The 21,279-nt window shown below is 60.1% G+C and overlaps 1 protein-coding gene across 1 annotated transcript in view; it reads right to left on the bottom strand.

The window, feature by feature from the left end:
• Positions 1-21,279, bottom strand: part of FOXK1 (forkhead box K1) — a 49,293-nt gene that overhangs the window by 1,811 nt on the left and 26,203 nt on the right. The window contains exons 2-7 of the mRNA XM_036239729.1: positions 15,342-15,527; positions 5,183-5,339; positions 4,572-4,718; positions 3,233-3,426; positions 1,051-1,217; positions 688-972 (exon numbers count right to left, since the gene is read on the bottom strand). Of these exons, the coding sequence (XP_036095622.1) occupies positions 688-972; positions 1,051-1,217; positions 3,233-3,426; positions 4,572-4,718; positions 5,183-5,339; positions 15,342-15,527 (1,136 nt within the window). The remainder of the gene's footprint in view (positions 1-687; positions 973-1,050; positions 1,218-3,232; positions 3,427-4,571; positions 4,719-5,182; positions 5,340-15,341; positions 15,528-21,279) is intronic.

Here is a 21,279-nt window from a genome sequence, read left to right as displayed (position 1 = left end):
CAGTATGAGAAACAAGTGTATCATCTGAGTGATTTCACTCGGAGCCTGTCTGTGTTCCTGCAGCACCTGTCAGAAGTCCAGCCCCTGCCCGCCCGCCCCGTCCGCCCCCTGCCCGCCCTCCCCCTGCCCGCCCGCCCCGTCCGCCCCCTGCCCGCCCTCCCCGTCCGCTCTCGGCCTGCACTCCCGTCCGGCCTGTCTGCGTTCTGATGTGGGAACATCCAGCAGGGAAGCGGGGCGCTGCAATCTCTGGGGTCCTGCCAGGGCCCATCAGGTGCCAGGAGCTACCCTGCTAACTACCTGGGACCCAGGCTTCTAGTTGAGGACTTTGTAACTATTTTTTACTTTGAACGACTTTCAAGGACTTTTCACTGGGGGCTGAGAGGACTCATCCTCTGGATCCAGTGTGAAGTGGTCCCCAACCTAACTCAGTGTGACCACGGGGCTCTGAGCACTTGGAGCCATAGTTCACAAGGGAGACCCGGTCTCGGAGAATGACTGGTGCTGATTTCAAAGGAACGATTCCCCTAAAAACAAGTAGCAGGGAGGAGGGGCAGAAAGAAGACCGCGAGCCGTCGGCCTCAGAGACGGCCCGTGCCCCAATACCTGGGCGCTGTGCCCCGACACCCCGGCCCGTGGCGAGAGCTCTGTCTCTGGAGACCCAGCCGCGTGACCGCGCGGCCACCTCACCTCTTGCCTCGCTGCCCAGGTCCAGCACGGCTGTGCCCGCTGCCTCGTGGGCGGCCCCCGCTGCGGCCTGGCTGGCGAGGATGTACCCGTTGGCGGAGCTGGCGGAGGAGGTGACCACCCTGAGCATGGTGACAGGCGGTGCCTGCTGCACAACGTGGATGGCGTGGCCCGAGGGCTGCTGTGCCGTCACGATGGACGCCGGCATGTAGGCCACGGGCTTGGCCACTAGACTGGGAGGCCGGGGAGGCACGGCCATGATCACGGGCTGGGCGCTGACAGGAGAGCCTGCAGACAGGGGCACGGGGTCAGGGGCACCCTGGGCAGGCAGCCCCGCCGGCCCGATTCCGCTCTGCCCGCTCTTACCGGGTGCACTCTGGGAATACCGATACTCTGGAACCGAAGCTAACTTTGACCCAAAGTCAGGGTCATGTGGAATGGGGGAGCCCTCCCGAGACAGGCACTCTGGAGTCTGCAGGCCACTAGAACGAGGGGACATCAGCCCAGGGTGGGTGGGTGAAGCTGGAGCGCTCCTAAAATCGGGGGACAAGGGACCAGTCGTGAGTACATGTGATGAGACACGAAAGGCTACTTAACAAAGCACAAGACGCCAAGGCCCCACCCCGATGCCTGTCCTCACGGGTTCCGTGCCTGCAGCGCCCAGCGTGGAAAGCCCAGCACTGGGAGGACTGCACTGTCTGTGGCTCCAGACAAAGCCACGACCCCAAGCACTCACGCCCCAAAGGGACCCGCGGCCTCCAGGACGGTGGCTCCGCTGCTGTGCCAACATAAGCTTTGGCAGGAGGGGCACACACCCCACCAGGACAAGCCTACAATGGAGAGAGCAAAATGCACCCTCCATGGAGCGGCCGCCCAGTGCCTGGGTCCCAGACAGCGCACCCTCCAGCTCCCGCCAGCCCTGTCCACAGGGGCTGTCACTACACTGGGTCCCTGTGCACCTGCACATGCACAGATAAGCACAACCCCACAGAGGCAGGGCGCGGGGGCCCCCCAAATGCAGCTGGGGGAGCAGCCTTCATTTTGAGGTGATCGGCGCTACACCTCCCGCTCCCTTGCCCCTTGCCTGGCCCACTGCGTCGCCACCTCTGTGGGCCTGGGGCCCTCGGGCCCGTCTGTGAAGGCCTCGGCCGTCCAAGTTCCTGCCTGGCCTCTTGGTCCTGGCTCCTCTCCCGGCTGATCCCATCGCTGCCCGACACGCACAGCGGAGACACAGCCCACAGCAAAGCGCACCCTCTTCTCCTGGACTGAGGGCCCCCGCTTTCCTTGTGCGAGTTCTGCCCGCTGCACAAGATCGGGGGTCCCCAGCTCCCAGGGTGACCTCGATGACAGGCCACCTGCAGGGACCCTGCACCCAGGGCTTCCCGGGCACTGTTGGCAGAGAGGCCCCGGGAACTCCCCCTGGCCGGTCACGGGCTGACCCACAAGGGAAAGACGGTCGGGCACTGAGCTGTCCGCGGACTGCTGGGGCCCTGACCTCCAGCGCCTCGGGGCCTCTCTGGAGGCAGGGTTTTTGCAAAGGGTCTCTAGGGAGGTGATCGAGTTAGATGAGGCCAGCAAGGTGGGCTCTAAGCCAGGGACTGGCCCTCGTAAAGGGGAAGTGCAGACAGACACGCAGAGAACATGACGTGCGAGGAAGGCCTGGGCCCCAGACGCTGCCCGCAGCCCTGGGGACGGGCGAGGCCAGAGCAGACCCTCCCACCGCTCAGGAGAGAGCCCACCAGCCCACACCCGACCTCAGACTTCCGGCTCCATGACTGTGAAAGATACATTTCTGTTGTTTAAGCTGCCAAGCCTGCGGCCCTTCCTGCGGCGCCCGGCAAACTGACGGCGGGATGAGATGTCTGCACGGCCACGTGAGCCGCGTGGTGCTCTGGGAGATCTGGGCTCAGCCCTGTCATTCTCAACTCCTACCTTACCAACTGACCAATCACCTTCGCCCCAGCGTCTACTCTGACTGGACACGGGCCGTCACCACAGACCCGGTCAGGAAGAGCTCGACACCGAAGCGGTCTCTCCGGCCTTGCATCTAACTCGAGACCCTGCCCTGGAGCCTGTGCTGAGGCTCCTCCCACCTGGGAGGGTTTCCGTGGGCGTCTCCATCTCCTCACCGCCCTTCTCCCCCGGGTCGTGACTGCGGTGAGCCTGCTGGGCCTGCCCACCCACAGCCTTGCCCTCTGGCCCATGCTGGCCGCCAGCCGGGAGCAGGAGGGCTGGGCTGGCTTCAGGCAGACAGGCCCTGTCCAGACACCAGCTTGGCCGCTGCCTGAGCCCCGCCCCCGCTGCCCTTCCGGATGCAGCGCTCCACCCAGCAGGGAAGGGGGCGCTGTGCTCCCTGTCCCCAGCCCTCCGCCAGGATGCCACTCCCACACAGCTGGGCTTCTGGGAGCAGCCACGTCACAGGGCAGCCACAGCTTACTGACTTCCCCACTTGTGGATCTCACTGGTCCTGAGACTTTCTCTCTCTCAAAAATAGGTAAAGGTGCCTAAACACTAGTGCAAGCGTGGCCACCTGGGGCGCTGGGCTCACCTGGACGACAGCGGCCCAAAGGGGGTGCGGAAGCAGGAGACGCCCCTCTGCCTCCGCTTCCGGAAGGCCTGCTCCACGAGCTTGGCTTCTGAGGCTGGGTCTATCCGCCAGAAAGACCCCTTCCCAGGCTCCTCCTGGGAACGCGGGACTTTGATGAAGTAACGGTTCAAGGAGAGGTTGTGTCGAATAGAATTCTGCAGGCAAGCAGAGTGAGTCACCAATCATTAGCAAATCAGAAAACAAAGCCCAGCCCTCCCCACACCCGATCAGATCACAATGACCGGGACCAAAGGTGACAGGGTAGGATCATGCCAGCGGCAGCGCCCACTGGCTGGCCAGGTAATTGTTTTATGGGGCAGTACACAGGTGCAAGTAGTTTTTCCTACTGAAATTCAGGTCAGCATCACTACCATCCTTTATCATGAAAGTCAGGCCCTGGCTGGTTTGGGCCAGCGGTTAGAGCGTCGGCCCATGGACCAGAGAGTCCTGGGTTCGGTTCCTGCTAAGGACACGTACCTTGGTTACAGTTTGTCCCCAGCCCTGGTTGGGGTCATGTGGGTGGCAACCACTAGATGTGTCTCTATTTTTACTCTTCACCCGAGGACATTTTTCCATTTTTTTGTTCAGTTAGAGTGGAGGGAGAGAGAGGAAGAGAAAGAGAGAGAAACATCGATGTGAAAGGGACATATCAAGTGGTTGCCACCTGCATGACCCAACCAGGGCTGGGGATAAACTGCAACCGAGGTGCGTGCCCTTAGCGGGAACCAAACCCGGGTCTCTCACGACTGTAGGCCAATGCTCTAGCCACTGAGCCAAACCGGCCAGGGCTGTCTCTCTCACATTGATGTTTCTCTCTCTCTCTTCCTCCCTCTTACCCTCCTGCTCTATCTGAAGATAAATGCAAAAATGTCCTCAGGTGAGGATAAAAAAAAAAATTAAAAAGCCAGGCAGACGAGCCCCGGCCGGGAAGTGCACCCAGGTCAAAACCTGCACCGAGTCCGCCAGCAAAAGGGGAAGAAGCTATGGAGACATAGCTGAGTGGGGCGCTGCTCACGCCCACTGCGGGCAAAGGTCTTACGAGCCCACAGAAAGAAACGCCCGCGATCTATGCACGTGGACGACCGTGAGTACGTGGCCGTGACGCACAGAGCGCACCAGTGTAGTGAGGGGCGCAGCGATCTTTGCACGTCTGGACCTGAGGCAGGTCCTGGGCCGCTGGGATGCGCTCACTTTAGATACACTGCAGGTGCATGACACGCCCGTGCCCCCGCCCGCTTAGCTGACAGAACCTCTGTTCCAAGGAAGCTGCCTCGGCGCGGGGCCCCTGGGCGAGCCTCACCTGCCAGCCCTTGTCAGCCGTCCGGTAGTAGGGGTAGTGCTTGGTGATGTGGGCGTAGATCCCGCTCAGCGTCAGCTGCCTGTCCTGCGCGGAGGAGACGGCTTGCACGATCAGCTGGGCGTACGAGTAGGGCGGCTTCGACTCGTCCTGCGGGTGAGCAGGCAGCGTGAGCTCGGGGCGTGCTCCCAGTCCAGCCCCCACGGGCCCCCTCCCAGTGCAGACAAGACCTCGACAGTGTGTCTACTCAGACCAGACCCAGTGACCTGCATGGCCCCAGCAAAGCGCCTGCTTCAGACTAGGAAGGAAAAGGAGGATTTCATTATGACTTGTTTGAAAATTTCTCACTTCCTCTGCAAACTGATTTTAAAAATAATCAGATGGGATAAGCTAAGACACAAAGTTGTAAGGCAAAAACCTGTTATTCCTCTCAAAGACTGCAATTCAAACTCCAGACCGTTTGGTCAACAGCAGAGCGAGAGGAGAAGAGGCAGGAGGCAGCTCGGTCCGTGTGCTGCCAGCAGGGACTGGGGGGGGGGGGGAGCGTGACTCGGGAATGCCCCCGGCCACAGGGGCCGAACCTGCCCCGCCCGCTGGGCTGTGAGGGCTGACACCTTGGGGCTGTCTCCTCCAGAAGCGTCTGCCTGCTGCTCCGAGGCGGCCTTCGCGGCGAACTCCGCGGCCAGCTGCAGGTCCGAAGTCACGTTCTGGACGAATCGGTAGCCGGAGGACCCGGCTCCACGTGGACTGGCCGGGCAGGAGTTGGGAACACTGTGAAGAGAAAGGACACACTCAAGTTCACGGTCCTGAGGACTCTGTGTAGGAAAGAGGACTTCAGGACCTCCCTGGATGACATGGGGACAGAGAAGTGGACACTTTCCTGTCCTCTGTTTTCGTGACACTGTACCAACCCTTGATAAAGGACAGGCCAGCGCAACCAGAGGACCACTTAGTGTGCACAACCAAGAAGTGGCCCAGGAAGCCACGGGCCTGGCAGCAGGGCTGGCTGCGGTCCACACGGTGGCGCCCTCAGCAAAGGTCAAGCCCTGTGCCTGCTGGGTGAGAGGTCAGGGGGGCGGAGCAGCCCTCCGGCCGCAGCCATGCGCCACGCTGGCTCACCCTCCTGGGCTGCAGCCGAAAGCCAAGGTGGAAACTGCAACCAAATACGTGGCCGAATACAAATACGTGGCCGAAACATCTCCAGCTCCTGCTCTGAGGCCGCTCCCACCTGACCCAGGCTCAGCGGGCGCTGTGGGCACCAGGCCGGTGCCGCCATCCAGCCCGCTGGGCTCGGCTGCCCAGACACAGGCTTAGGTCCATTTCCTCTCAGGAACACAACGGCTGTTGCTTGTCAAACCACATCCAAATATTGATTCTAAAAGTAATTCTATCACACATATTCAGAGAAAACTAACGCAAGTTGAGTAACACACCCAAGTACACAGCACCTTGCTGGGAGCTAACCAGAGCCCGCTGTCCCCTGCCTCGGTGGAACCCCCCCTTCTCCAGCCTCCCAGGCCCCGCTGCAAGAGCGCCTACAAGGCATCTGGACACCTGTCCCCTCCCTGCCTGCACATCCCCCCAACATGTCCACAGAACAAGACGCCCTCAACCCCACAGCTGCAGCTCGAGTGTTACCCCGCCCCCTTCCCTGGCCCCTCGCATTCCAGAACCTTCCTCCTCTCATGGGCCCAGGAGGGCAACCCCAGTACGCCGTGTCTTCCCTCGGCCAGGAGGCGGCTGTCGGACAGACCCGGGGGGAGGGGGCTCGAGAAGTCGCTACTGAGGGAGAAGGTGAACGAGGATGACATCCTGTGACGAGAACAGCGCCAGCGCGGGAGGATACGAACGATGCGTTCAGCTGCGGCTGGAACACCTCCTCCGAGAACCCGGCTGGAACACCTCCTCCGAGAACCCGCCCTGAGAGGCAAATCGGCTAAGGACCGTCGCTGGGGAAGTCCTGGGCACTGGATCCCCAAACACGCGGACAGGTGTGTGCCGAGTCCCCAAACACGCGGACGGGTGCGTGCCGAGTCCCCAAACACGCGGACGGGTGCGTGCCGAGTCCCCAAACACGCGGACGGGTGCGTGCCGAGTCCCCAAACACGCGGACGGGTGCGTGCCGAGTCCCCAAACACGCGGACGGGTGCGTGCCGAGTCCCCAAACACGCGGACGGGTGCGTGCCGAGTCCCCAAACACGCGGACGGGTGCGTGCTGAGTCCCCAAACACGCGGACGGGTGCGTGCTGAGTCCCCAAACACGCGGACGGGTGCGTGCTGAGTCCCCAAACACGCGGACGGGTGCGTGCTGAGTCCCCAAACACGCGGACGGGTGCGTGCTGAGTCCCCAAACACGCGGACAGGTGTGTGCTGAGTCCAGCAACACTACCCAGTGACCGTGCAGGGGCTTGTCAGGTCGGAAGCAACACAGGCAGCCTTTCCTGAGTTTAATTCTGAGCCAAACATACAGAACCCACACATATAGTAAGGTTAAGGTGGGAGGGGACAGAAAGGATCTTCCTAGAGACTCGGTCAGTCAGGCTTGCCCAGTGCGTCAGCTAGGGAGCCACGTGCACTGGCAGGGCACGCAGCTGGTCGTGGGCACGCAGCTGGTCGTGGGCACGCAGCTGGTCGTGGGCACGCAGCCTGACGGGGTGCTCCCTGAAGACCGCGAGGCGCTGCAGGCCCCTCCGCCGCTCCCGGCCGAACGCAGCCAACGCCCTCCTGGACCTGAGCACCAGGCCTTGCTCTGCGACAGGGCTGAGGACTGACCCCAGAAACACACCACCCTCCTGGGGATGGACTCACATTCGGCCGGGTGGCAGGCAGGCTCAGCCGGTGAGACTGACAGGCCCCTCACCAGCACAGAGGACACAGGGACTCCTGAGCCCGCCGCTCATCTCTAGCCGCTATTTTGTCAAAGATGGAAGAAAATGTACGCCCACCTCAGAAGGCAAAAGGCAGAGAGAAGGTCGTCCTCCCCATAGAACGGGCTCCGACAGAAGCACTGGCCAGGGGGCTGGCTCACCCCGGACAGAGGCAGGGCAGCCTGGGCCCTCTTCACAGAGCTGCAGGCACACCCTCTCTGGTGACGCGTCAGAGGGGACAGGGCACAGCTGGGCTGTCCTGGGGACTGTGCCTTTGTACACACAGCCTTTCTAGCGTCAAAGCAGCTACCCTCCATCAACCCCGTTCAGCGCCCCCAAGGGCGGGCCTCTGCAGGCCACACCCCGCACAGGCGGTGTCTGAGGGCTGTCAGTGCTTGATTCAGAGCTGGGCCCAGGTTCAGGGGACACCCGACAGTCAGTGTCCAACCTGAGAGTTTTACTCTGCTCTGCTGGAAAACTCCTCGATAATTAGCAAGACTTAAAAAAAGTTCTTGAAGTATAAACACACACATGTCCCTTGAGGGGACAGGAGAGAAGACATGCTGGGCCCTCCTGGGGTCCCAAGCTTAAGGTAAGAACCACTTACCTCAGGGGGCTCCCCAACAGCCAGGCGTGTGGGAAGTCTGAATTCGGGGTACAGTACAGTACTGGATGTCATGTGACTCAGATTAAAGAGGGACATGAAGGTGAACATGCACGTTAGACTGGCAGTCATCAATCTCTCCACTCTTTTATTTTTTTATTTTATTTTTTATTTTTTATCCTCACCCAAGGACATTTTTCCATTTTTTTGTACAGACAGAGTGGGAGGGAGAGAGAGGGAGAGATAGAGAGAGAGAAACATCGATGTGAAAGGGACACATCAAGTGGCTGCCACCGCACGACCAACCAGGGCCGGGGACAAACTGCAACCGAGGTACATGCCCTTAGCGGGAACCGAACCCGGGTCTCTCCGGACCGCAGGCCGACACTCTAACCGCTGAGCCAAACCGGCCAGGGCTCTCCACCCTTTTAAAAATGTTTTTATTGATGTTTTTAGAGAAGAAAACAGAGAGCTAGAAATGTCGATGTGAGAAACATCTGGCTGCCTCCTGCACGCCCCCTACTGGGGATCGAGCCGGCGACCCAGGCATGTGCCCTGACTGGGAATCAAACCGGGACCTCTCAGTCCATGGGACCACGCTCAATCCACTGAGCCACCCCGGCCGGGCCCGATCCTCCTTTTACGGAAAATGACCCCGAAATCAAATTTCCGATTTAGGTCACGAGAGGCGGCTCCTCGAGGTTGGCCTGTGCGCCAGCAGCTGCTCTGGATGTGGGCCGCTGTCTCCCCAGGACAAACCCCTGCTGGCCTCGTGACAGCCCAGACCTAGAACGCGACTTCTGTGACCGTCCAGGACACCCTGCAGGGATGGAGATGGCCCCTCGAAGCCCACCGCTGACACAGCCACGTGCTGTGCACACGGAGCCACGCCGTCCGGGGAGCATCGAGCACGGAGGACTAGGAGTCAGAAGAGTGTCAACTTCTGAGCAGCAACACTCGAAGCTAGAAAATCAGGTAAGTTCCGAGGGCAGCGTGCAGCCCAGAATGCCCTGCGATGAAACCACCTGCGCCTGGTGTGAGTGGGGGAGATACTTTATGAGCACGAAGATTTTTTTTTTAAATTTACCTTTCTGGTCCCATCTCCCAGGAAACGACTGGAAGGTGTTCTCCAGTAAAACAAAGGGGCAGACGGGGAAAGCAAAGCTCCAGGGTCAGGGGAGAGCGGACTCGAGGGGAAGACAGTCCCAGGGTCGGGTGCCCACCCTGGTCAGGGTGCTGGTGAGGCCTGAACTCCAGAGGAAGGCCTTTCAGTGAAGGTGTGAGTGGCGGACGCTCGCTCTGGGCAAAGGGTGGGGTGCGGCACTGCAGGAACACGGAGACCTAACCGAGCACAGAGAAGGCTCGTGCCTCCGGGGAGGAGAAGCCACAGCACCGGTGGGGAAAAGGCCAATAAACACCTGACTGCCGCCCAGCTACACTGTATAAAGCGTAGCAGTAGCTAAAGTGACAGTTACACAGAGGAAAACGCAACAGTAGCTGAAGCGACAGTTACATGGAGGAAAACCCAATAGTGACTAAACCAACAGTTCTTAGCACACTAGCTGGGTACACTGAGGAAAATGCCACTCGAATTAAGCCAACAGTTTGATGGAACTGTACTGGGAGGATGGGGTGGGGAGCAAAAGCGACCCCTGAATTTCCACAATGGAAGTCGATGTGTAACATGTAAACCCGAGAACCCAGGAGAACCGTGTAAGTGGGTGCAGAAGTGAGAAGCCAGGATTGTGCAGGCCACGCCCACGGGGCATGGTCAGGGGCTGCAGGGGGGGGTGCCGAACCCCGGGAGGAGCACCTGAGTTCTTCCACCTGTGCATGTATTGATTTGCTAAAAATGATAAAAACAACCTTTTGAAAAGCAGGAATGGTTTGGCTCAGCAGTTAGAGCATCGGCCCATGGACCAATGAGTCTCGGGTTCGATTCTGGTCAAGGGCATGTACCTAGGTTGCTGTTTGGTCCCCACCCCTGGTCAGGTAGTGCAGGAGGCAACCAATGGATGTGTCTCTCTCATGTCGATGTTTCTCTCTTTCCCACTCTATTTGATGATAAATAGAAAAATATCCTCAGTGAGGATTAAAAAAAGAAAGAAAAGCAGCCCTGGATGGTTTGGCTCAGCGGTTAGAGCATCAGCCCGCAGACCAGAGAGTCCCGGGTTCAGTTCCCACTAAGGGCACGTACCTCGGTTGCGGTTCGTCCTTGTCCCTGGCCCTGGGTGGGGTTGTGCAGGTGGCGACCAGTTGACATGTCTCTCTCACGTCGATGTTTCTCTCTCTCTCTTCCTCCCTCTCTCCCTCTTCCTCCCTCTCTCCCGCTTCCTCTCTCTCTCCCTCCTGCTCTACCTCAGGATAAATGCAAAAATGTCCTTGCAGAAGAAGAAGGAAAGGCGGGAACAAAGTAAATGGGCGCTGTCTGCACGGCACCGGCGGCCCCGCAGACTGCAGGGCACCGCCCTGGCCTGTGGGGGGCGCTGTGTACCCGCCTCAGCAGGGCCGCTTTCCATTTTCTTTCTGATCTTAAGAGTTTGAGGCTCTTGACCCTGAAGAACTTGTAATTTTTAAAAATACGGTTTTATTGATTTTAGAGAGGGACGAAGGGAGAGGGAGAGGGAGAGAGAGAGAGAGAAGAAACATTGATCTGCCGCCTCCTGCACACCCCGTACTGGGGATCGAGCCTGCACCCCGGCATGTGCCCTGACCGGACAGAACCAGGACTCTCAGCGCCTGGGACGGCGCTCGACCACGGAGCCAGCAGCCAGGGCCTGCAGAGCATGTTTTAAACAACAGAACCAAATCTGAGTACTCTGTGGCCTGGTTAAATATTCAGACATTTCTGAGGGGCAGCTTCAGACAAGGATGTGCAGATGACTTGTGAGGAGGTGAACACAGCCCCGCTTAGAAGAGGAGGACCTGAGGCCAAGACACTGAGTGAGGAGGAGACCCCGGGCTGCAGGGCGACAGGAACGCCACAGGTCTTTTGGGGACGAGTGACAGGTAAGGACACATGCTGCCAAGCTTGGAGCACGCTCAGAGGAGGAGGCAGCGCTGGGCCGTATCCCAGGGGCACTTCATGGTTCCAACATGTCTGCACAAGGCACATACAGTATTTGTGATACTTTAGCCAGGACCTAACCCAGCGCACACTCGGAGGTGTGGGCCACCCTCGTGCAGATTCGGGGGGTGGGGGGGACCTCTCCACCTCCCTTGGCTCCTGCCCTCCAGCTTCCCAAATCCCAGGGGTGCAGTCAGGGAAGGGCTCTCTGGGGTGGCCATGTGCCCACACAGGCTGGGCACTGCCCAGCAGGCACACCCAGAAAACAATCACTGCCTTCGAAGGGCCCTGAGGTGTGCCCAGAACAGGAAGCCCACTCCCAGAGCTCTGCAGCGGAGACAGACACTGCGCAGGCCCCTGCCTGTCAGCAGGCGGAGCCCAGCAACACCCTGGCACAGTCTGCGCAGAAGGGACAACGAGGACATGGAGGCCCCCCTTTCCGTGGGGACGGACCCACTTTTATTCCTCTGAAGACTGCAGATGGGGAGAGGAACCAGGGGGGTGTGAGGCCCACGGGGACAGGGGACGCATAAACGGGGAGGGTGCCTGCCGCGTGTGGATGGCCCGAGAACCTCTCTCCTCTTGAGGTAAGGCTGCAGCCAGACACCTGCAAGCAGGTTAGATCTCCGGGAAGGATCCAGAGTTTGCCAGAAAAACAAAAGCACTTCCGAGGCAGACACAGTAACACCGAACTCGAGAGCCAGCTGACATCACAAAGCAAAATCAGCGGCCGGGCTGAGCCGGGTCCGCATTCCCGTGCTCTGAGGTCACGATAGCAAGTGTCTGAATTCTGGATTCAGCTGCTTTTTGTTCCAGCTCGTGTTCTGCTGGCCTCTGCCAAGTTTCAGTAAGCAGACCACTTTCGTTTTTATGTCTACATTAGAAAACCAAGGAAGCTTTCTTAAAGAAACAGCTTCTAAAATCTTGCTGTAAGGAGTAAAATTTAGTTAATCTCTTTCTGGGATGTGTCTTTTCTCTGATTTAATTGCAGCAGTTTTCTTAAAAATAGCTCAAAGGAGCACTTTTTAGACTGGTTTCTGGTTTTCGCTATACCTAAAAAATGGTTAACGAATTTCTTCTTTCCTATAAATACTACTTCTTTGCAAAACGGAAAAAAAAAGTCAACAAAACATTGCTTAAGATAGCAAAATTTACTTCAAAGACAGTTCATTCATGTTCTGGGTGGAGTGCTGAAGGGTGAAAAAAAAAGCAGCAAAACCCAACCACACAGGCACACGCCCTGGCCCCAAGCAGGGGAAGCGGGCCGCTGAGTCGGGAGCGCAGGGCGGGGCTGTTTATTGGGGAGAATGTCCCTGACGGTACAGCCACTCCCAAAATCTTGGGGAGGCGGGGCTCAGGGCAGGTGTAGGAGAGAACCAGCTCCAGGGAGGGAACCGACCCAAACCTGGTCTCCACCGTGCAGGGACTGAGCAGCCAATGGGCAAGCGGGACCCAGCCACACCAAATTAGGAGCCGGCCGTGAGGGGAGGGCACCCTGGGCGGAGGCCTGTGTTCTTAGAAAGGGCCCCTGGCTGCTGGGGTGCCAGGGCGTTTCCCCTCGGGCCACTTCCTTGGGAACCTGCCCACTCGGGCAACTCCCAAGGGGGCGGGGGCACAGCCTGCCTTGGTCTCCTGGGGAGGGTCCCAGGGAGCAGGAAGGGCAGGCCAGGGCTGTTTGTAAATACCCAGGCTCCTCCCCTATGAAGAAAAGGATCTTGGCAAGCAAAACCTCAAGGCCTCTGAGGTTTCTGAACACTCAGCTAAATTCCGCAGCGCTAAGATAAACAGATGTCAACAAAACTCCTTTTCTGTGACACTTCATTCACGACCCAGAAGTGAGAAAGCCTGTCCCAAAGTCATCACTTTCTCTGCAAACATTTTACCGAATGAAAATGAGACGTCAGCCCCTCCTGGGGGGCCCTCAAAGACGGAGTGGGGGCAGGGTGGGGACAGCGGCCCCCCACTCTGGCTGAGGAGCATGTTAAATATAAACCGGTGCCTGGGCAGCAGGGCAGCGACACTGCCCGACGGCCAGTGAAGTGCTGCTGGCCGCCGCCCGTCTGACGCACCCCCAGGGCTCGGCTCTGTCTGAACCAGCTGGCTCCTGTGTTCATTTGGAACATGACTGGGAAAGATATTTACTTTACGAAGCTCTCCAGGTACAAACCCAAACATTTCTCCTTCTTAAAAAGCATCTATCTGGCTGATCATAAATTCATTGCTAATAATCTATCCAGTCTAAGGCTGGCCACCCACTATGCCTGTCATGGGTTGTCCCTGCGGCGGACCTCGGGTGCTGCTGGGTAAAAGGGTCAGCATGCTGCTGCTTCCACGGCTTCACTGAGAGGCAGTTGCACACCCCAGACACTTCCAGTGTACAGTTCCGTGGTTTCAATGCATCTACAGAGCTGGGTAACCATCACGACTGTCTCACTCCAGAAATGTCCTCAGGCTGGAAAGAAAGCCGGAGAGTGAGCGGCGGGCCTCCCTGTCAGCGCCCAGCCGCTCCCGCGCCCGAGCCCACGCCCGCTTGCTGTCCCGCAGGCCTGCGGTCTGCACATCTCGCACCGGCGGGCGGGCCGCGGGCTCGCGCCCTGGCTCCTCACCCGGCACTGCGCTCTCAGGGCCACCCGGAGCCAGGCTCTCGTGGCCGGATCACCTCCACGGGAGGGTGCCCACGCCCGACGGATCACCACCAGCGAGAGGCTCGAGCTGTCCCGCTTCGGGGCGACGCTGAGCAACGCTGCCCGGAGCCCCGGTGGGCAGGCTTTTCCGCGACCTCAGGACCACTGAACTGCTGGGTCACATGGCAACACTTTGTTTAACGTTTTCCACAGTGGCTACCTCATTTTAGTACAGGTGATTTTTACCCACGGATAAGTTATACACACGGGGTAAATGTAAGAGCATTTTCATAGTGCAACTTAACCATGAACTCGCATGAAGTCATGTTTTCCTGAGACTCGTGTCTGATGTCAAGCGTGAGAACACAAGCTAATGTCTGGGTCTCAGAACAGCCGTCGCCAGGAATCTACAGGAGCTGCGGAAACACCGTCTGCAAGGCCGGCACATATGACGTGTCGCCGTCGCAACTGTGACGCCACGTGATGAGTGCCGGCACACAGAGAGACAGAGTGCGGGCTCTATCGAGGACAAAAACCAGAGACCAACACCAGGTCGGGTGAGGCTGCAGGGACCCGCCTCGCTGCCCCGGCTCCTGCACGGGACTCGGGCCCCAGGCCTGCGCCGCAGCCACTTCCCGCGCCGCCCGGACCTGCTCTCTGCAGGGAAAGACACGCCTACTCCCTGGCTCTGGAGGGACCGACTGCGGGCAACCCCCACGCGCAGCCAACATGTGGCAGGTGGAAAACAAACGTGTGAGGGACACCGAGACCATCCCAGAGATGGACCCCGCGTGGCTCCAGGGGTGAGCCTGGAGAGGGAGCGAGGGCCACCCGACCACGACTGTGAGCAGAGGCCCTGGACCTGGTGACGCAGAGGGGCAGCAGACCGGCAGGTGGGGCCACGGTCCCAGCAGATGCGCTGTGCCTCCCCACGGGCTGAGGCCGTGCCTGGGACACAGGCCCCTCACCTGCAGCCGGGGCCACGACCCAGCACACATGCAGTCGCGGCGGCTTCAGGACCACACACGCAGTGAGGGGAAAGACTGCCAGGTTCGTTTTAAATGTCCCGGTGAAGCAGTCAGCAACCCAAAATGTGTTAAACCCTGACGTGCAAACGCATCTTCTCACCCTGACAAAGGGAAGGGCACAGGACTGCGGGGACGGAGGACGGCTGTCACAGTGTGGGCACCGTCACCGCCCTATACCCAGCCCTCTGGTGACACATGTCCCTCTGGGACCCACCCCTGAGGCTGTAACATCCACAGAGGAGAGAGTCTGGGGACTTTCTTTTCTTCAAAATCTAGGTTAATTTCAAAAGCTGCAGTTTGCACAGAGTTCACCAATCCTGGTACAAACACTACTTTAAAATATTTCCATTGTCAAAAAATGGCCGTGCTCGCGTTAGAAGGGCCTAAGGTACGAGACTGCAGACTGGCCGAGGAGGAGCTGAGGGGCTCTCGCCGGGGCAGCTCTCCAGGGGCCTGTTCGAGCGGTCAGGTCCTGGTGCTCCGAGCAGGCTCCCACCCACGCGCACGTCCGCAGAAACAGCTCGCACAGGACGCCGCGTCTGCGCCCCTCCGCCTCGGACACGCCGCTGACAAGGCTGCTCACCTGATGGTCCCGGTCGGGGAGGGGACAGGGCTGACCAGGCTCCGGAGGTCCGGCTCCGGGATGTGGATCCGCAGAGGGGAGATCTGGGGGTAGAGCGGCCGCAGCGGCGAGGCCGGAGCCTCCTCCTGGTGGTAGAGTGCCGTGAACTGGATCTTGATGGCCGTGCTGGGGAAGCGGAGGGTGCACCTGCACAAGGAGAGCGGGTTAGGCCCAGAAGTGAACAGACAGCACAGCCAGAAAGGGCCCGTCAGAGCCCGGACCGCGCACGCGCCTCCCACGACCGCTCTGCGTGCCTTGTCCGACATCTAATTTCTCGTGCTTTCCCTGGGATTCCTGCTAGTGCTGACATCAGCTTTCCTTTGTGGGTGTGAACAGAGAGACAGAAATGTCCCCGAACACCTACGATGTCACCTTCAATGGGGGTGCCCGACAGACAGAGCTACTTCCTGTGTGCTCTGATCGCTGCTGTCACACATGGGACACTGCCCCATGGAGCGCGCTGGGCGCTGGGAGCTGGGCCTGTGGCCCCGCGAGCCCCAGGCAGTGATTTTAAAGACCAAGGTGCAGGCAGGCGCCTTGGACCAGCAGGAGGAGCGAGAGTCTAACGAACAGCTTCACCATCAGTTCTGGGCTTAAGAACCAGGAGCTTGGTGCCGCCGAGGTGCAGGGGCTGCCTGCACCCCATGTGTCCGTGACCCCGAGGGCACCCGTCGCGAAGGCACGTGCCTGTCAGCTTGGCATTGCTTACCCAGCACCTTCCAAAATCTAAGCTGACAAGTCAGCCCATGGCGTTAATGGCGTGACTCCGTTAACACGGAAACCCCGGTGAGAGCAGGCTGCCCACAGACAAGCGACGGTCCACCTGCAGCAACCGCTCGGAAAAGGCTCTTTGTAAAAGAGGGGCTCAGACCAATGTGGGGACGTCCCCCTCAGTGCGCTCCAGGTGCTGAGAAAGGCGTTGGTCACACCCCTCCTGTCTGCTCTCTCGTTCAGCCACAGACCTGGCCCCAGCCTCCCAAGACATGGCAAACGTCCCCTTTACTTGATTTCCCTTTTCTCTGAGTAAAACAGTTTCAGAAAAACAAGATTGTAGACTAGCTTGCACAGGGCACGAGACCCTGAGGGCCTCCCCGGGAGACTGCACCCACGCTGGGACTGACTGCAGGGACCTGCTCTGACGGCCTCCGCACCGCCACAGAGATCAGTGACCCCGCTGGGTCCGAGACCCCGAGGGTCCCCCCGGGAGACTGCACCCACGCTGGGACTGACTGCAGGAACCGGCTCTGACGGCCTCCGCACCGCCACAGAGACTGGTGACCCCACTGGGTCCGAGACCCTGAGGGTCCCCCCGGGAGACTGCACCCACGCTGGGACTGACTGCAGGAACCTGCTCTGACGGCCTCCGCACCGCCACAGAGATCAGTGACCCCGCTGGGTCCGAGACCCCGAGGGTCCCCCCGGGAGACTGCACCCACGCTGGGACTGACTGCAGGAACCGGCTCTGACGGCCTCCGCACCGCCACAGAGACTGGTGACCCCACTGGGTCCGAGACCCTGAGGGTCCCCCCGGGAGACTGCACCCACGCTGGGACTGACTGCAGGGACCGGCTCTGACGGCCTTCGCACCGCGCACACAGAGACTGGTGATCCCGCTGGGTCGACTGGCCAGGGCCGACTCTCCAGAGCCGGAGCGGATGGCTGCACGTTGTCCCGGGGGGGCGCTGGCAGCTGGCGTGGAGTGGGACCTGTCTGACCCACAGGCACTGCATTTATTTCCAAACCCGAAGTGGGAACAAAGGCATTCTGACACTCCCCAACACGGCAGCCTGAACCCTTGCAAAACCTTAGGGAGGGGGTGCCTGCGACATTTTCCTGGGATGCTTTCTGAGGCTACAGTCTCTCCGGGAGGACTGCCAGCTTTCCTGTCACAGGGCCACCGTCCAGCTCAAGTCCAAGGTTGGGTCGGGAGCCCCGAACCAGAGGAGGAAGGAAAGAGTTTGGGGCCGGAAATGTGGCTGGGGCTCCACACAGGTGAGCTGAGCCAGGCCAGGGCGGCTGCACCTGGGAAGGCAGGCCTGCGGAATGGGGGGGGGTGCACACATGCACACACACACCTGGGAAGGCAGGCCTGCGGAATGGGGGGGGGTGCACACATGCACACACACACCTGGGAAGGCAGGCCTGCGGAATGGGGGGGGGTGCACACATGCACACACACACCTGGGAAGGCAGGCCTGCGGAATGGGGGGGGGGTGCACACATGCACACACACACCTGGGAAGGCAGGCCTGTGGAATGGGGGGGGGGTGCACACATGCACACACACACCTGGGAAGGCAGGCCTGCGGAATGGGGGGGGGTGCGCACATGCACACACACACCTGGGAAGGCAGGCCTGCGGAATGGGGGGGGGTGCGCACATGCACACACACACCTGGGAAGGCAGGCCTGCAGAATGGGGGGGGTGCACACATGTGCACACACACACCTGGGAAGGCAGGCCTGTGGAATGGGGGGGGTGTGCACACACACACCTGGGAAGGCAGGCCTGCGGAATGGGGGGGGGTGTGTGCACACATATGCACACACACACCTGGGAAGGCAGGCCTGCGGAATGGGGGGGAGGTGCACACATATGCACACACACACCTGGGAAGGCAGGCCTGTGGAATGGGGGGGGTGCACACATATGCACACACACACCTGGGAAGGCAGGCCTGTGGAATGGGGGGGGGTGCACACATGCACACACACACCTGGGAAGGCAGGCCTGCGGAATGGGGGGGGGTGTGTGCACACATATGCACACACACACACCTGGAAAGGCAGGCCTGCGGAATGGGGGGGGTGCACACATGTGCACACACACACCTGGGAAGGCAGGCCTGTGGAATGGGGGGGGTGTGCACACACACACCTGGGAAGGCAGGCCTGCGGAATGGGGGGGGTGCACACATGTGCACACACACACCTGGGAAGGCAGGCCTGTGGAATGGGGGGGGGTGTGCACACATATGCACACACACACCTGGGAAGGCAGGCCTGCGGAATGGGGGAGGGTGTGCACACATATGCACACACACACCTGGGAAGGCAGGCCTGCAGAATGGGGGGGGGGTGCACACATGTGCACACACACACCTGGGAAGGCAGGCCTGTGGAATGGGGGGGGGGTGCACACATGCACACACACACCTGGGAAGGCAGGCCTGCGGAATGGGGGGGGTGCACACATATGCACACACACACCTGGGAAGGCAGGCCTGCGGAATGGGGGGGGGTGCACACATGCACACACACACCTGGGAAGGCAGGCCTGCGGAATGGGGGGGGTGCACACATGTGCACCACCACACCTGGGAAGGCAGGCCTGCGGAATGGGGGGGGGGTGTGCACACATATGCACACACACACCTGGGAAGGCAGGCCTGCGGAATGGGGGGGGGTGCACACATATGCACACACACACCTGGGAAGGCAGGCCTGCGGAATGGGGGGGAGGTGCACACATATGCACACACACACCTGGGAAGGCAGGCCTGTGGAATGGGGGGGGTGCACACATGCACACACACACCTGGGAAGGCAGGCCTGCGGAATGGGGGGGGTGTGTGCACACATATGCACACACACACACCTGGGAAGGCAGGCCTGCGGAATGGGGGGGTGCACACATGCACACACACACGCACACGTGCGCACACACCTGTCCCACAGGGCTAGACATGGAAGCAACAACAATGGCAAATATTTGAGGACAGTCTCCACGGTCTTTACCATTTGTCTCTTCCTTCAACGGGTGCAAACGAACAAAACCAGCCTCGTCACTGCCGGCCAGGGGCGCACAGAACGGTGAAGTGCTGCTGTGGAGGCCCGTGCATGTGAGGTCAGGTCCTGCTCTGGTCACCAAGGACAGCTAGAACCCGTGGCAGGTCACAGGCAGATGGGAGCTCACAGGAAACAGTGAAGGGTGTAGGGTGAAGACACGAGGGGTCATGATCCCGAGGGAAGCGCTTGGCTCAGGGATCTGAAAACTGGTTCCGGTCTGAGCTTGTGGCCTTGGGTGCAGGTGGGGGGGGGGCAGCACCTGAGACTGTCCCTGCCCCCGCCTGCACCTGAAAGTGAAGTGAGGCGTGGGGGTGCTGCCCAGGCGGGTGCCATGAGGGAGGCGCCACGTGGTAGCCAAGGGGATGCTCTGAGTGAAGAGATCCCCTCCCGGGTTCTTCCAGCTCACAAAGAGAAGCCTCTGGGGGACAGGCGCGTGCAGACTGAGGGTGAGCCGCAGCAGCGGCCACAGGCCAGGGACTGGGGTGCAGCTCTAGCAGCAAACCTGACACCATCAGTGACTGGTCTTAGCAGGACTATTTCCTACTGGGGCAGTGAGCTTCCAATTAAGGTTTAACAATAGACATTTCATAGTATTTACTGCAATCGCTCTTTCCAAAGGACCTTCCGACTCAGTCTCCCGAAAACCACCGCAGCAGAGCTCTGCACCAGGAGGGAGAGCCCCGCGCAGCTACTCAGTCTTAAACAGCTGTCTCCTGGTGCTGGCGTTCGAGGACTATTCTCCTCACTGCAGTCTCATCTGGCTCAGGGCCCTGGCCGGGGTTCCAGTGAGCGTGCTCTGCAATCACAGCCACTCCCCCAAAGATGCCCCCGCTCTCCCGACACCAGCACACAGCACACGCCTGCAGGCTGCAGACCACTGCCCAGCCGCCAGGGAGGCTCCGGACAGGCCAGCGTCAGATCCTGCGGAGTCCGGCCCGGACCCAGGCCCAGCGGGGGCGGCTGCCGGGCTGGGGCAGGGCTGGGGAGTGGAGATGACTGCCACTGGGCGGGGCTTTCTTTCAGGGGTGACACACACGCCCTCCAGTCAGTTGGCGATGTTTGTATACTGCGCACGTGCTACAAAGCGCCGACCCGAACAATCCCGACGGGTTCGCTGTCGAGTAGTAAACCCCAGTCAACTGTTTCCGAAGAACATTCCTGCCCTGACGCTGCTGGGCTCAGCCCCCCCTCCCCCCAGCTCGGCGTTTCCCACGGGCTCCTGGAAGCGGCCCTGGCCGGCACCAGGCCAAGATACCGCACGGAGGCTGGCTCGGGTCCCACTCGACCAGCCACAGCCCGAGGGATTCGGCTGCCACCTCCCCTCACCCCTTAAGGAGAAATCCCACCGCCCGCCCTACCAACCGGAAGTTGTCGGAGAACCAAGCAGCTCACGTATTCCTCACTGGTATGAAGAAAAACATGCAAGAAATCACCCTTGTTACACTGAGCTTCACCATAAAAGCCAGACCTACGTTCTAACTCTCAACAGCTCCCTGGGAATGGCTGAGTGGACTGTGGTCATGGGCCACGTGCCACGTGGAGGAATATCACGTGGTCATTTTTTTTATCCTCACCTCGAGGACATTTTTCCATTTTTTGTTCAGACAGAGTGGGAGGGAGAGAGAGGAAGAGAGAGAGAGAAAACATCGACGTGAAAAGGACACATCAAGTGGCTGCCACCGAGGTACGCGCCCTTAGTGGGAACCGAACCCGGGTCTCTCTGGACCACAGGCCGACGCTCTAACCGCTGAGCCAAACCGGCCAGGGCTCCCGTGGTCATTTAAAGGACACGTTCCCGCACTGTGTGTCTGGACATTTCTCCTGTCGCACCAGCCGTGTCCTCGGCAGGACACTCACAGGCTCCCGCGAGTGCGCAGCGACATCGCCCACGCACAGACCTCTGAAGCACACACAGCTCTACCACGTCCTAAGCGCCCACGCAAACTGCCCCACAGAGCAATGCGGAAGATGACGAATGAAAATGGCAGAGACCAAATGGCACAGGTCACGGCTGAAGAACGGACGTGAAATCAGACAGACGTGGTTTGGAAGTGGGTCGTAGGAACAGCATGTGGGGGACCTGGGGCAGGTTGCTGAGTCTAAGGCCCCT

This window comes from Molossus molossus, unplaced genomic scaffold (assembly GCF_014108415.1).
Source record: "Molossus molossus isolate mMolMol1 unplaced genomic scaffold, mMolMol1.p scaffold_m16_p_4, whole genome shotgun sequence".
NCBI lineage: Eukaryota > Metazoa > Chordata > Mammalia > Chiroptera > Molossidae > Molossus > Molossus molossus.
This window is presented reverse-complemented; position numbering and strand designations above follow the sequence as displayed.